This window comes from Trichomycterus rosablanca, chromosome 6 (assembly GCF_030014385.1).
Source record: "Trichomycterus rosablanca isolate fTriRos1 chromosome 6, fTriRos1.hap1, whole genome shotgun sequence".
Lineage (NCBI taxonomy): Eukaryota > Metazoa > Chordata > Actinopteri > Siluriformes > Trichomycteridae > Trichomycterus > Trichomycterus rosablanca.
In genome coordinates, this window is record NC_085993.1 from 37,260,029 (window position 1) to 37,275,894 (window position 15,866).

Consider the following 15,866-nt stretch of genomic DNA (forward strand, 5'->3'; position numbering starts at 1 on the left):
AGGTCTTTTGCAGACTGCAACAGGTTTTCTTCCAGAATGGTCCTGTATTTGGCTCCATCCATCTTCCCATCAATTTTAACCATCTTCCCTGTCCCTGCTGAAGAAAAGCAGGCCCAAACCATGATGCTGCCACCACCATGTTTGACAGTGGGGATGGTGTGTTCAGGGTGATGAGCTGTGTTGCTTTTACGCCAAACATAACGTTTTGCATTGTGGCCAAAAAGTTCGATTTTGGTTTCATCTGACCAGAGCACCTTCTTCCACATGTTTGGTGTGTCTCCCAGGTGACTTTTTATGGATATCTTTGAGAAATGGCTTTCTTCTTGCCACTCTTCCATAAAGGCCAGATTTGTGCAGTGTACGACTGATTGTGTCCTATGGACACACCTCCCACCTCAGCTGTAGATCTCTGCAGTTCATTCAGAGTGATCATGGGCCTCTTGGCTGCATCCCTGATCAGTCTTCTCCTTGTTTGAGCTGAAAGTTTAGAGGGACGGCCGGGTCTTGGTAGATTTGCAGAGGTCTGATACTCCTTCCATTTCAATATGATCGCTTGCACAGTGCTCCTTGAGATGTTTAAAGCTTGGGAAATCTTTTTGTATCCAAATCCGGCTTTAAACTTCTCCACAACAGTATCTCGGACCTGCCTGGTGTGTTCCTTGGTCTTCATGATGCTCTCTGCGCTTTAAACAGAACTCTGAGACTGTCACAGAGCAGGTGCATTTATACGGAGACTTGATTACACACAGGTGGATTCTATTTATCACCATCAGTCATTTAGGTCAACTTTGGATCATTCAGAGATCCTCACTGAACTTCTGGAGTGAGTTTGCTGCACTGAAAGTAAAGGGGCTGAATAATATTGCACGCCCCACTTTTTAGTTTTTTATTTCTAAAAAAAGTTTAAAATATCCAATAAATTTCGTTCTACTTCACGATTGTGTCCCACTTGTTGTTGATTCTTCACAAAAAATTACAATTTCATATCGTTATGTTTGAAGCCTGAAATGTGGCAAAAGGTTGAAAAGTTCAAGGGGGCTGAATACTTTTGCAAGGCACTGTATGTTGTAAGAGTGCTTTAATAAGTGTTAAAGCTGTTTTGGGGGCAAAGCTGTGTCTGATTCTGCTTATCCATACTAACATATAGTACTGACACTATTGCTGGGTATACAATTACTAACCGCAGTAAATCTGTTACTCTGTCTATTTCATACATTAATGAAAAAGGGACACCTACAGGACCATCTTTATTCGGTTGGTTGAGCGGTTTCAGCCCTATGATGACACTTGACAATTGTAATTTCATTTGCATTTTATTTACATTTTCGGCATTTAGCAGAGACCTTCATCCAAAGCGACTTACAGTAGTGTGATAGTATACAGTCTGAGCAATTGAGGGTTAAGCAGCAACCTGGCGGTGGTGGTACTTGAACCAGCGACCTTCTATTCCAGTACCTTAACCACTAGGCTACAACTGCCAGTATGTGTTCTAGTGTGAGTGTTGTATGTGCAGCAGCAGATCTGGGTTTTTAAATACTGTTTATGTGTTATGGTCTTTTTAGGAACACTTGCTGTAGATGTACAGTTAAAGACTGAAGCTGTTTTCTTCCCTCACACACCATGTCTGATCACAGGATGCTTTTGGCTTTCCATTTGGTTGGAGCACTTTTCTTTACCCAGCATTGACAGTGAGGTGTTGAAAATACCAACCACACTGCTGCACTTAATACACATACACCAGTTCAGCAGACTCTATGATTGGCAATATTTTGTCCACATTTAGACACATGATCAGCAGCATGAGTCTGAGTTAGATAACATCTTATGGTTCGTTTCATGTCAGTAAAGCATGTCTGCTTTGTTATTGGTTTAGCAGTTACACTTCCTCTTTTTCTTCCAACGAAAAAAACAAATGAAACACTGTCTGTATGCTTGTTTTCATCTATGTCTGACAAAAAAGCCCATTAAATATGTATCTTTGAACATGTCTGTATTTATCCACCTATTGAGGGTTATTTGGTGGTGCTGCTGCTAGTATAAAGATGTATGATAAATGTGTTATTGACTGGCAACCTCTAGTATATTCTGTATATTCATCCCTTCTGGACAGAGTTTTGAAAAAGGTGGCCCTCTTGATTGGATGAATGAATGAGTTACATGCACCAATTAGGCCCTCCTAACTGACTGGTCTGCGGCTACGCAGCCCCATACACGACAAACTGTATTCTGGTGTATTCTGACACCTTTCTATCAGAACCAGCGTTAACTTCTTCAGCAGTTTGAGCTACAGTGGCTCGTCTGTTGGATCGGACCACACGGGCCAGCCTTCGATCCCCACGTGCACCAGTGAGCCTTGGCCGGCCATGACCCTGTCGCCGGTTTACCACTGTTCCTATCTTGGACCACTTTTGATATATACTGACCACTGCAGACCGGGAACCCCCCACAAGAACTGCAGTTTTGGAGATGCTCTGACCCAGTCGTCTAGACATCACAGTTTGGCCCTTGACAAACTCGCTCAAATCCATACGCTTGTCCATTTCTCCTGCTTCTAACACATCAAGTTTGAGGATAAAATGTTCACTTTCTGCCTAATATATCCCACCCACTATTATTCAGTTCAACTGTCAGTGATCATAACGTTATGCCTGGTTGGTGTATGGTCAGTGCTTGTACTGGAGACATAACCCACACAGTGCTGAGAGGGAGGAGGTGACTGTTTCGTGGCTCAGTGTAAAGAGGAAGAGTGAGAGGAAAGCAACCACTCAAACTCATTCCGGAAGTCTGAGTCCCTGTTGCTGTCATTGTCATTCTAAGTCATTTTTAGAATAAGTTCGGTTTGTTTAAGGTTGGCACTGAAAGGTGATTATCCACAGTCTGGACGTGTTGAGATTGTGTCTGGGTGGTAAAGTAAGTACGTTCTAAGACTAAGAATAATACTTCGTTTTTGTAGGCTTACTGATTGTGAATGCAGTCTGATGCATATCTGATTTAAATATATCAGCACATCCCACTGTTTCAGTGGGGGTTAGGCCAGACGACTGAGATGGCTATTATAAAATTATCAGCTTTTTATTTTCCTGATGCTTTGTGTAGTCCAATTTAATGTGTGTGCTGTCTAAGGGGGAAGTGACTAGGGGTGAAAATGTCTAATGGTGACAATCTTTTAATTTCTAAGCTAAACAACACTTTACATAAGTCTCCACTCACAAAGTCATGGAGTATCAAGCTGATTGAAAAAGACTAAGACTATTTTGTAAGCTGTTAAAGAGGCTCTGGGGTCTCAGCAACCCCAAGTCTCATTTTATTCATGTGTTCATTAATACGTCCCGTGTTATTGATTACTACCTGCTTGAAAGATCTAAAAGATCAAAGCAAACTTTAAAAAGTATAAATAAGAACATGCCTAATTTACTCTACATTCATGTCATAGGAGATATCTAGGGTTTTCAAGTATTTTGACTTTTATAAGTACTTTAAAATATGTTGTGATGAGTTTGTGCTGTTAAAATGAAGTCAAACGTATGATCTACTTATTTTTAGCTGATAGAACACTGCTGTTAGGCTTATGGATGCTTCTACTTCTAGGGCTAATGATTAAGCTTCTAGGGCCAGTGATAGCTCAGTGGTTAAGGTACTGGACTAGTAAGCAGAAGGTTGCCGGTTCAAGCCCCGCCACCACCAAGTTGCCACTGTTGGGTCCCTGAGCAAGGCCCTTAACCCTCAATTGCTCATCGTGTTCAGCTCATTGTGTAAGTCGCTTTGGATAAAAGCGTCTCCTAAATGCTGAAAATGTAAAATGTAAATTAAGCTACCTAGCAGAAACCTATTTAGTCTTCTTCATACAATGTAAAAGCAGTGAAACTAAAAACAAACCGAAACTGTCAACAATATAAGTATTATGTGCAGCTGATCAGCCATAACATTAAACTCACTGTCCTACACTCACTGTCCATTTTTATCAGCTCAACTTACCATATAGAAGCACTTTGTAGTTCTACACTTACTAACTGTAGTCCATCTATTTCTCTACATGCTTTGTTAGCCCCCTTTCATGCTGTTCTTCAATGGTCAGGACTCTCCCAGGACCACTACATAGTAGGCATTATTTGGGTGGTGGATGATTCTCAGCACTGCAGTGACACTGACATGGTGGATCAGACACAGCAGCGCTGATGGAGTTTTTAAACATCTCACTGTCACTGCTGGACTGAGAATAGTCCACCAACCAAAAATATCCAGCCAACAGTGCCCCGTGGGCAGCATCCTGTGACCACTGAGGAAGATCTAGAAGATGACCAACTCAAACAGCAGCAATAGATGAGCGATCGTCTAGGTCAAGCATCTAGGTGTTCCATAGTTTCGGGGCAGCCACAGAGAAAGCAGCTTGTCCGAGTGTGTGTGACAGTTAAAAGCAACTGGTCAGAAGATCCTAAAATTCTTTTTTTGAAGTAGTACATATGCTTTAAGGTTTTTGTTATGTGATTTAGTATGCATTTCTACTCACTATAGTTAAAAAGATTGCTCATTTTAGTTACTGTAGCCCTTCTGGCTATTCTTTTCAGACCTCACTTAACAAAGCATGTCTGTCTTCTGTATTTACACCATTTTGAGAAAACTGTAGCAATTGTTGTGAGTAAAAATCCCATGAGATTTAAAGCAGTTGACCCACGATTGTATGATTTTATGCAGTGCTGCCACATGACTGGTAATTTAGTTAATGACACGAGAGTAAGCAGGTATACAGTTTGTGCCCCTTAGGTGTGATCAATAGGTTACTAAGAAATGCCATTCCTACCACCCTAACAACACAGCTAATTATGCACTTCTAGATTCTAGAACAGGGAAGGTTATGGCAATGTTAAGCTTGAACTTGAGACTTGGGGCGAATGCATTATATGCTGCCACTTTGAAGTACCAAATGAGAAGCTTGTCTCTGTCTTTTAGAATCCATGAGCTCTACAAAATGGAAGCAGTTGGCAAGTTTGACTTCACCGCCACAGCCGAGGATGAGCTAAGCTTCAAGAAAGGTGAACAAATTAAGGTAAGGTAAAAATCAAAAAGCTATTAATATATAATATATATATTAATAAGCTATTAATATATAAATAAACTGTACAGTTTAGTGTGTGTGTGAGTGAATGCATTTAGCTCTTTTTGTTTTGTTATTTAATACACTTCCAGTATATAGAACACATGGTCAAAAGTATGTGGATGTAGTTATAGTCATAATAATGCCCATGGTTTTGAAATGGCATGTCCAACCAACTCATTAACAGGTATCTACATACTTTTGGCAATGTAATGTGTATTTATTTACACACGGTAAGATGGTAGATGAGATTGAATTCATCAGAAGTATGTTCTGGTAGTTTTTGACCACTGAGTGGCACTGTTGGATAGATCGAGTCCCCATATTAAGTAGATACATAGTGGTCAAACAGCTACATGTATTACACTTTTTGGTTACATTCATGACAAAACAGGTAGTTTACTCGTCACACAAGGTTCATCAGTTCACAAGTTTAATGTCAAACAGTCATGGACAATTTAGTATATCCAATTCACCTCACTTGCATGTCTTTGGACTGTGTGAGGAAACCGGAGCCACCAGAGGAAACCCACGCAGGCACAGGGAGAACATGCCATCTCCACACAGAAAGGACCCGGACCGCCCCACCTGGGGATTGAACCCAGGACCTTCTTGCTGTGAGCCACCATGCCACCCAAACAGCTACATGTAAAACAATATTTAGAAAAACTAAAACATGACTATTTGCCATTAATTCAATTAGATTAAAGAAAAAGGGTTAGATGCAGCACACTGTAGTGGGTAGCAATGTCACCACACAGAAGTGACAGGGTGCTTTTTCTGGGGAGTTTGCATGTTCTCCCTGGTTCACTCCAGGTGTTCCGATTTTTTTACAAGTCCAAAGACATACAGTCAGGCCAACTGGAGCTACTAAAAATTGCCTTAAATGTGAGTGTGTCTCTGTGATGGACTGGCAGCTTGTCTGGGGGTGTCTCCTGCCTTTCACCAAGTGAATTAGACCCACTGTGACCCTGACCACAACAAAACAGTGGTAAAACAGACAGTGAATGAATTAACATCCAGAGAGAAGTTGTGAGAATTGAACTAGTGCATTGCTCATCACTGAAGCAAACATAAATTTCTTAAGGTATCAGGAACTGTAACCGGAAACTCTCTGGCCACAAAATTAAACCCCAAACATAAAAACAAAACAACCCCAGACTGGTTTATAAAAAGAAATAAAGTCTCTTGAATGTACCAGCCGATGTTCTATAACAAATTCAACTAAACAGTTATGGAGGATTGTTATATTGCTTATTGTGTGTCAATAAGAGGGACTAATGTAACTGAAGACAATTTGGTTGGATAATTGGGTCAACATTGATCCCCAATAAGCACTTGAGAGGTGTAATGCACTTACCCATTACTGCTGAGATCAGAGTCGGCTGGCCAGGTTCCTATACAGACATGATAGGCTGTGTCTGTTGGGAGGGATAGTTAGTCATTCCTTTAGTCTTTATTTTAGTAACTTGTAGAACCTAAATACTTTTTGCCTGTAATCAACACAGTCTTGTTCCCTGGGTTCTGACAACTCATACTAGTGACTATATTACTTGCATCTTTGCACAATATTGCATGTTTTTGCACCTTATTCTCACCTTATTCTACCTGCTGCTATATAAACCCTACGCTGCTAACTGGATATCAGAATACGTTTTTATTAGGGCTGTCGAAGTTAACGCGATAATAATAACGCATTCCAGTGTTGCCAGATTGGGCGGTTAACCGCCAGATAGGGCGGATTTTGTTGGAAAACAATTTAATAGCATTTAAATAACACTTGTTTAAAAGAAAATATTCAGTTTTAAGAAGCACCAGCATTGTAGAAGGCTAATAAAAGTAAAGTCAATTTTCAATGCTGATTTGGCTTAATAGTGTTGGTCAGTCTGTATCATATTCTTGAAATGATAAAGTATTGCAAAGGAATATCTTTGAAATTCTTCCTCATAATGTTAAGGTTGCTATATTTTGGTTTTTCACTAGTCAGGGAAAATTAAGAGAGAAAAAAGCTTATTATTATTATCATGCGTGTGATATATATCATTTATGTGATCTGAGTATCACGTTACCACTGTACGTCACTGAGCTGATATATGTATCAGGTGACCAGCGGGTAACGGCGTGTTATGTTTAAGTGTGATGCTCCAAGTTGTGGATTAAGCAATAAAGACAAACTTGTTCTCCACATAACTAGTGTCATTTGTATTTCGTGGTTAAGTACAAAACATAACAATGCGGGTCTTCGTGATGTAATTCTACATGGCACTCACTGCCTGTATAGGTACATTTTTCCTGTATAGAATTTGCGTTAACGGCACTTTTTTAAATCGCGTTAAATTGAGATCGCGTTAATGCGTTATTATCGCGTTAACTTCGACAGAACTAATATACAGTATATACACTACAAAATACAAATACATTTACACTATGTATTGCACTATATCTAGAACATTCTTACAGGAGGACATGTTGGTGGAAAATAATAACAAAAATGGCCTTAATCCCCCTAATATATCCCATAAGACCCAATGTGCAAAGAAATACAATTCAATATACAATTGCTTATGTTGATAAAAGTAAATTAGCTTGAGTAAGTCACCCTAAGATGGACTTGGATTTGGTAAAGTAGCAAATGTGCTATTTTTTAACCTCTGAGATATAGCAGCTACATTTTAAAAGGCAGATTTTCTTTAATTTTGTTTAGAATTCTGCACACTAACAGACAGTGTTTAGATTCACTACAGTGAAATACATTTTATTTTTTTACTTTTTCTAATACTAATAAACCGTTAAATTTCGGGAAAAACTGATAAAACACGTCTGTATGCGCATGCTCGGTTAGTACATTTAATTATACAGTAGTTTTTTCTTACACCAAGTGAACTTGAACAACCCCCGAATCCCGGCCACACTGCTCACGTTCAAAATTAATTGATACTTTAAAGTTTTAATTTGGTTCCCTTACGTCTCTTTTATTTTAAATACCGTCTAGCATAACATTAGCACAACGGCTCAGTCAGTATGTTTCAAAAACTCAAACGAGCACGCGCGCGCACGCTCACGCTAAAATAGTGCAGACTGCAGAGTCTAGGTCAGGGGTCTCAAACTCAATTTACCTGGGGGCCGCTGGAGGTAGAGTCTAGGAGCGGCTGGGCCGCATCAAGTATTCCACAAAAGTACAGGTATTCCAAACAAAAGTACAACTGATCCAAACCTCTCAATCTTTATTAATAACAGTTCAGAACATGAACAATTCTTCAGAACATAGACTTCTATTACCTACTCTTTGCTGCCAGAAACCTTCAAAGATCCATTATTCCCAGAATTGTCTTACATCTTGAAGGTTTTCTTTGGGTCATTTAGTGAAAGTCAGAGCACTTGTAACTGTGACTTGTTTTGAGTTATGAGATCTGCAGTATGACTGTTGTTTGGTATTTGTTGGTGATGAAAAGAAGGCTGGTCTATAGAATCCACAATTAATGCCAACTTCAGTGGTTATACAGTTTGAAAATGTTTTATGGGATGTTCTGTACTAAAATGACACATTACACATCCCTAAATGTTTTAAATGTTCTATCAACATGTTTTTTCTATTATATTTTAATAAAAAACAACTATTGTGAGATATATTCACTTGTCCTGTTTGCATTACACAGGAGAGACCCCCCCTATTGTTAAGAATTTTTTTTTTACTAACACAAGTAACGAAGTAACGTTTACTCTGAGTACGTTTTAAATGAGTTACTTGTTTACTTGAGTAGGTTTTTAGACTAGTAATTTTACTCGTATTTCAGTAAAAATTATTTAAAGTAGTAGTACTTTTACCTGAGTACAATATTTTAGTACTCTTTCCACCTCTGCCCAATACCTGAGTGTTTGGGATATTATTCAGAAAGCCCTTTCTATATATTCTGAGAGGAATTTGAAAATTTTATCATTGTTCATAGCTTTTTTGAGCACTTCGTTTTTCTTATCATTATTAAATTTATCTCTCAGGTGTTTATGCATTTCACATTCATAAATAAAGTGATCTAGATTTTATTCTTATCTTACACATCCTTCTGCTCTACCAAATCTCTCCGCCACTGAGCTAACTCTGGTGTCCATGTTACTTCACCTCTCTTAATTCTTAATATCAAGTGCATTGTCTGTTTTATATATTTTAAATTATTGCTCTTTTTGATTAAATTGATCTTGGTAAATTCGTTTTCTTTTGCGATCGCACCTTTCTGTCCTCGGTACCTTCCACTGGCTGACAGGATATATTTCCTTCCACTTGGTGTCGCTCTGAATCACGTTTCAGCCAAGTGACGTTTGTAAATTGAAACTGTTTACTATAGGTAAATGTAGTGCATTATCTTCCACCCCTAGATACAAACTATGTAAACACGTAAGGTCATCAAAGTTTATATACGCTTATAAAGGACATGTATGTCACGAAAGAACATGAACCTCGTTATCTAAAACAGTTTCTTGAGTTTCTTGAGAGGTTTCTGGGCAAAAAAAATAAAATTTGCCAGGTCAAGTTTATACACACATTCATTGAAAAAGTTGTTGTGTCCTTTGTGTCTGTTTTTATTATTATTGACTACAACTGACTGAGCTCATATTATTAGACCTAGATTGATAATTAGGTAAAACGTTTAGGAAAATGTTTACTGATCTCAAAGCAAATCATACATTTTCAAAAGTCAGGAATGTCACTGCAGGCCATTTATATGCTTTTTTCCATGTATTTTGTACAGATGACTTTAAAACCTGAGTTACCGTGACATCAGTGACTTGGTGTAGGAAGGGGTTTTGTTGTTGTTTGATGCATATAGGATATGCTTCCCAGCAGGGTGTCATATGGGGGAATAGTTATGATGATTCTAAGGGCCTGTGACTGACAGGGGCCTAAAAATATTAAAACATTAAGTGTTTATTGTAATATTAAATTAACAGAACTTTTTGCTAGTAGTACTTGCTTATGGTAATCAGCATGTATAATGCATTTCTTTGCAGATTTTGGGGACTAAGGATAACTGGTACAGAGCTGAAAAATGCGGCATAGAGGGCTTCGTTCCGAAGAATTACATTTCCATCAACATCCCCAGGTGATTATGATAGATTTATAGTCAAGCTTGAGGGGATTTGCAGCACCAAAAGTGAAAATGTATTCCTGACAGTTTTTAAAAGAGTTAGGACACACCAGTACACAATAAATCTTTTAAAATGAAAGGAATGGGTATAAATCTAATGATTAACATAAAACATGAGGCTTATTATTCCCTTCTTCTGAGAAAGCAGCAAAATTGTTTTGAATGTGATCTGAATAAATTTAACAAACTAACTGACCTTCAAAATAATGGTACAATGTATTACATAAAATAAATCATGAATAAATACATGTCCAATCATTTAAAAATATGAAATATTAAAATCTTGTCATATTGGAATATATTTATAGTGATTTTCACTTACACTCACCTCTTACACAAAATATTTATTTCCCTGCTTAAAATAAGCTCTTCAAAATCAAACAAATTTCTATAATAAAAGTATATATAATGCACAAAGAATAAATAAAAAAGTAATTGGTAGTGAGGGGAAAATGTATTATTTCATCACAAATTGATGACAGTTCATTGCTGCTAGGCCGTTGTTGACAAGATATGTCTGTCTAGGAAATAACTAAGTTTATGCAGCATTGCTGATTTGCTGATCAGATCTGGGCTATAAATATGATCTTGGTGCAGCTATTGCTTCTTATCTATCTTCCTGACTATTTTTTTGTAGCTGGTATCAGGAGGACATGAGTCGTCAAGCAGCCACGGATGCACTCAAGACCCAACCTATAGGCGCGTTTATCATACGTGGAAGCCAGAGCTCTCCAGGAAACTTCTCCATTTCTGTCAGGTAACAAACTCAGGAACATATCTTAGATGTTATATCAGAGCAATTATTGTTTGCTCTGAAATATCCAATGTATTTTATTTTTAATTACACTGTGAACATACACATGTAGGAGACATGTATGTAAGTCTTTAGATTTTTTTAGATTTCCCTTAGCATATCTACATTTTCTAAGTAGTAACTGATCATGTATTAATACTTCTAGTGTAAATTAACATTTTCTCTCACAACATACAGCAATGTAAATGACTAATTTAGTGGTGTTAAATTATACATTGTCATTTAACTTAGCATATACACAGATCAGCCATAACATTAAAACCACCTCCTTGTTTCTACACTCACTGTCCATTTTATCAGCTCCACTTACCATATAAAAGCACTTTGAAGTTTTAATCTATTTCTCTACATACCTTTTTAGCCCCCTTTCACACTGTTCTTCAATGGTCAGGAGTTTTTAAATACCGTGTCCACTCACTGTCCACTCGATTAGACACTCCTACCTAGCTGGTCCATCTTGTAGAAATAAAGTCAGAGCCGATCACTCATCTATTGCTGCTGTTTGAGTGTGTCATATTTTAGGCCTTCATCAGTGGTCACAGGACGCTGCCCACGGGGCACTGTTGGCTGGGTATTTTTGGTTGGTGGACTATTCTCAGTCCAGCAGTGACAGTGTGGTGTATAAAAACTCCAGCAGCGCTGCTGTGTCTTATCCACTCATACCAGCACAACACACACTAACACACCACCACCATGTCAGTGTCACTGCAGTGCTCTGAATAATCTACCACCCAAATAATACCTACTCTGTGGTGGTCCTGGGAGAGTCCTGACCATTGAAGAACGGCATGAAAGGCCGGCATGAACAAAGCATGCAGAGAAACAGATGGACTAAAGTCAGTAATTGTAGAACTACAAAGAGCTTCTATATGGTAAGTGGAGCTGATAAAATGGACAGTGAGTGTAGAAACAAGGAGGTGGTTTTAATGTTATGGCTGATCAGTGTATACAGTATAATGTCATTTAACTATGTATATATGTATTTATTATTCATAGAAATGAATGGAAACAATGCAAGTGTCCACATATTTTTGTTATATAGTGTAGGTGAACCCTAGTGACCCTAGCCAGGATGTAGTGATTTACATAAATGATAATGATGTTCTTTGTATTTCCTTAAAAAATGCCTTAAATTAAGTTGTTTATTGTTTATCGTTTACAGGCATGAGCTGGACGTTCAGCACTTTAAGGTTATGCAGGACTGCAGGGGACAGTACTTTTTGTGGTCAGAGAAATTTAGCTCTCTAAATGAACTTGTAAATTACTACACACTCAACTCCATCTCCAAGCACAGCTGTGTCCGCCTTTTCACTGACCAGAGGGTGAGCCAGCCAGGAGTCATACCCATGGATACATACAGGGTAACACTTTTAATATTTACATTTAAAGGGAAACCAGTCTGTAGGAATTACATAGATCATTTATGTAACATCTTTAAAGTAATTATGGCAAACTAATGAGTAGACCAAGGTACATACACTGTTAAGAGACATGCACTGTACTATATGCCATGGCAGTTGGCATAGCAAGGATTTTTTTTCAGTTATGAGGACCTATGATCCGACTTTTTACCCCAACCCTATTACCAACAGCCAATCGTTGTTCATGCAGCTGCCCAGCCTAGTCAGAAGGCAGAGCTGAGATTCGATAAGATAACACTTTATTGATCCTGAAGGAAATTGCAGGATCCCGAAGGAAATTGAATTCATATCTTTTTTCGATACGATGTATTCGAAACCCCAACTCTGGTGTGCTAGCGTACTTTACCGCTGCGCCACCTGAGCGGCTTCAATTTTTTCAGTGTTTAAAACACAATTTACTTTGCCCAAAAGGTTTATTGAGGGTTTCGAACTATTTGACTCTTTTTATTTTCACTTTTTACGGGAAGTCATGATTATTTCAGCAAGACAATGCCAGGCCTCATTCTGTATGTGCTGTAGACACAGAATGTGTGTGCTTGACTGGCCTGCCTGCAGTCCAGATCTGTCTCCTATTGAAAGTGTATAGTGCATCATGACGAGGGGGATCAGACAATGGCACCCACAGACTGTTGAGCAGCTGAAGTCTTGTGTCAAGCAAGAATGGAGAAAAATTTCACTTGCAAAACTGCAACAATTAGTGTCCTCCATTAGAAAGTCTTATTAATAAGAAAGGTGATGAGACACATGAGTAAACATGCCTCTGTCTGAACTTTTTTGGAGTGCGTTCCAGGCATCACATCCTTCAGATCCTTCTTTTTTTATTGTGTTTTACAAAATGTCTTAACTTTTCTGGAAATGGGGTTTGTATATCAAAACACTTATTTACTTCTAATGTAATTTCTCTTTACATCTTCCAGAGTCCTTTAAATGCTGCTCCTGCTGCCAGTTCACACCCTCAGGTAGTAATGCTATGCTTTATATTAACAATATAAATATAAATGACAAGTACAAAGTGTTTTAATAAACAAAAACAAAGGTGGATTTCCTGTACTGAGTATTCCCTCAAGTTTGTGTGTGTGTTCCTTACAGGAAAGAGACCGGTTGACGAGAGATAAAGAGGTTAGATCAGCACGACCCCAGGCCCCTCCTAGACCTGCGGAGACTCTCCAAACTCCACAGGTAACAACAAACACTAATGTAGGCACAACAACTATAAACTGTTTAAGGAAATACTTTATAATACAATGATGTAAGATTAAGGTCCTTTCAAATATCGCTGCTCTTGAGTAATAACCCTGTTCAATAGTTTATCCAATCACTTGCTTATTGTAAAATGATAATGGTGGGGTGTAATTGGGTTTAAAAGTCACTAGAATAATATTTTGTGGACTGGTGAGTCAAAGGTGGAACTTTTTTGCACCTGGCATAAAGCCCCACTGCATTCTAGCACAAGAACATCATACCAGCAGTCAAACATGGTGGTGGTTGTTTGGTGATCTGGGGCTGCTTTGCTTCTGCAGGACTTGGACGACTTGTTATAACTGATGAAACCATGAATTCTGCTCTCTATCAAAAAATCCTGAAGGAGAATGTCCGCCTGTCAGTTTGTAACCTAAAGCTTATGCACAGTCAAAACAATGATCTGAATCACTCAAGCTAATCCAAAAAAAACAAAATGAAGGTTCTGGAATGGCCTGACTGGATCATATTGTGATGATGTGGAAAGGCATTTAACAGGCAGTTCATGCTCGAAAACTTTCTAATGTAGCCAAATTAAAACAATTCTGCAAAGAACACTGGGCCAAAATTACACAGTGATGTAAAAGAACCATCAAGTTATCACAAGTTATCACAGTTGTTGCTGACAAGGGTGGCACAAACAGTTATTCGGTTTTATTCGTTTTTATTTCTTACATAAGTGATATTTATTTTAAATGCATCATCATCAATGCATGGAATGCTGATTCAAAAGTTGCATTTTGTGTTCACTCCTTTTAGTAAATTTAGTTGGAAAATCTAAGACATTGTGACAAATTAGATGTATAATATAATATAATACACCGACAAGGTATAACATTAAAACCACCTCCTTGTTTCTACAATCACTGTTCATTTTATCAGCTCCACTTACCATATAGAAGCACTTTGTAGTTCTACAATTACTGACCGTAGTTCATCTGTTTCTCTGCATACTTTTTTAACCTGCTTTCACCCTGTTCTTATGATCAGGACCCCCCACAGGACCACCACGGAGTAGGTATTATTTGGGATCATTTTCATAACTGCAGTGACCCTGACATGGCGGTGGTGTGTTAGTGTGTGTTGTGCTGGTATGAGTGGATCAGACACAGCAGTGCTGATGGAGTTTTTAAACACCTCACTGTCCCTGCTGGGTTGAGAATAGTCCACCAACCAGAAACATCCAGCCCACAGCGCCCCGTGGATCTCAAAGATGACCAACTCAAACAGCAGCAATAGATGAGCGATCGTCTCTGACTTTACATCTACAAGGTGGACCAACTAGGTAGGAGTGACTAATAGAGTGGACAGTGAGTGGACATGGTATTTAAAAACTCCAGCAGCGCTGCTGTGTCTTATTCACTCATACCAGCACAACACACACTAACACACCACCACCATGTCAGTGTAACTGCAGGGCTGAGAATGATCCACCACCTAAATAATACCTACTCTGTGGGGGTCCTGACCATTAAAGAACAGCATGAAAGGGGGCTAACAAAGTATGTAGAGAAACAGATGGACTACAGTCAGTAATTGTAGAACTACAAAGTGCTTCTATATGGTAAGTGGAGCTGATAAAATGGACAGTGAGTGTAGAAACAAGGAGGTGGTTCTAATGTTATGGTTGATCGTGTACATATACATATATAATGTATACATATACATATAATGCATCTAGCAAACAAGTGAATCAACTTTAGTGCAAAAACCCTAGGCATAGTTCAGGTTTATCTAAGTGATAATAAGATAAATTTCCTGTCTTGCATCAGTAGGGAAATAAAATGTGTGTGTGTGTGTGTGTGTGTGTTCAGATTCAGGTTAAGGCTCTGTATGACTTCATAGCAGAGGAGAAGGATGAGCTGTCATTCAGTGCTGGGGACATTATTGAGGTTCTAGAACAATCTGAATCATTCTGGTGGAAGGGCCGGCTTCGAGGCAGAACCGGATTCTTCCCCTGCAACTACATTATGCGCTTATAAAACAAACAAAAGCCAAACAAATCAGATCTTTTTGGTTAACATTGTTAATTTTTGTCAATAATATATCAAGTTTTATGCACATTTACAAATGTATTATATTTGTTTTAGTATTTGCTTTTCTTTCTTATGTATAAAGCAAAAAAAGTCATATGCTATCTTTTCCTTCTAACTGAATAC

At 38.4% G+C, this 15,866-nt stretch overlaps 1 protein-coding gene across 1 annotated transcript; it reads left to right on the forward strand.

The window, feature by feature from the left end:
- Positions 1–4,966: 4,966 nt before the first annotated feature.
- grap2b (GRB2 related adaptor protein 2b) lies at positions 4,967–15,760 on the forward strand. The gene is made up of 7 exons (XM_062998114.1): positions 4,967–5,044; positions 10,097–10,188; positions 10,871–10,990; positions 12,210–12,408; positions 13,386–13,427; positions 13,558–13,647; positions 15,522–15,760. Exons 1-7 carry the CDS (start codon positions 4,967–4,969, stop codon positions 15,687–15,689), a joined length of 789 nt encoding a protein of 262 aa, XP_062854184.1. The 3' UTR covers positions 15,690–15,760.
- The last annotated feature ends 106 nt before the right edge of the window (positions 15,761–15,866 follow it).

Coding starts and splice junctions, on each gene's coding strand:
- grap2b (XM_062998114.1), top strand. CDS start 4,967: ATGGAAGCAGTTGGCAAGTTTGACTTCACCGCCACAGCCGAGGATGAG. Junction 10,189..10,870: donor ATTTCCATCAACATCCCCAG/GTGATTATGATA, acceptor ATTTTTTTGTAG/CTGGTATCAGGAGGACATGA. Junction 12,409..13,385: donor TACCCATGGATACATACAGG/GTAACACTTTTA, acceptor TACATCTTCCAG/AGTCCTTTAAATGCTGCTCC.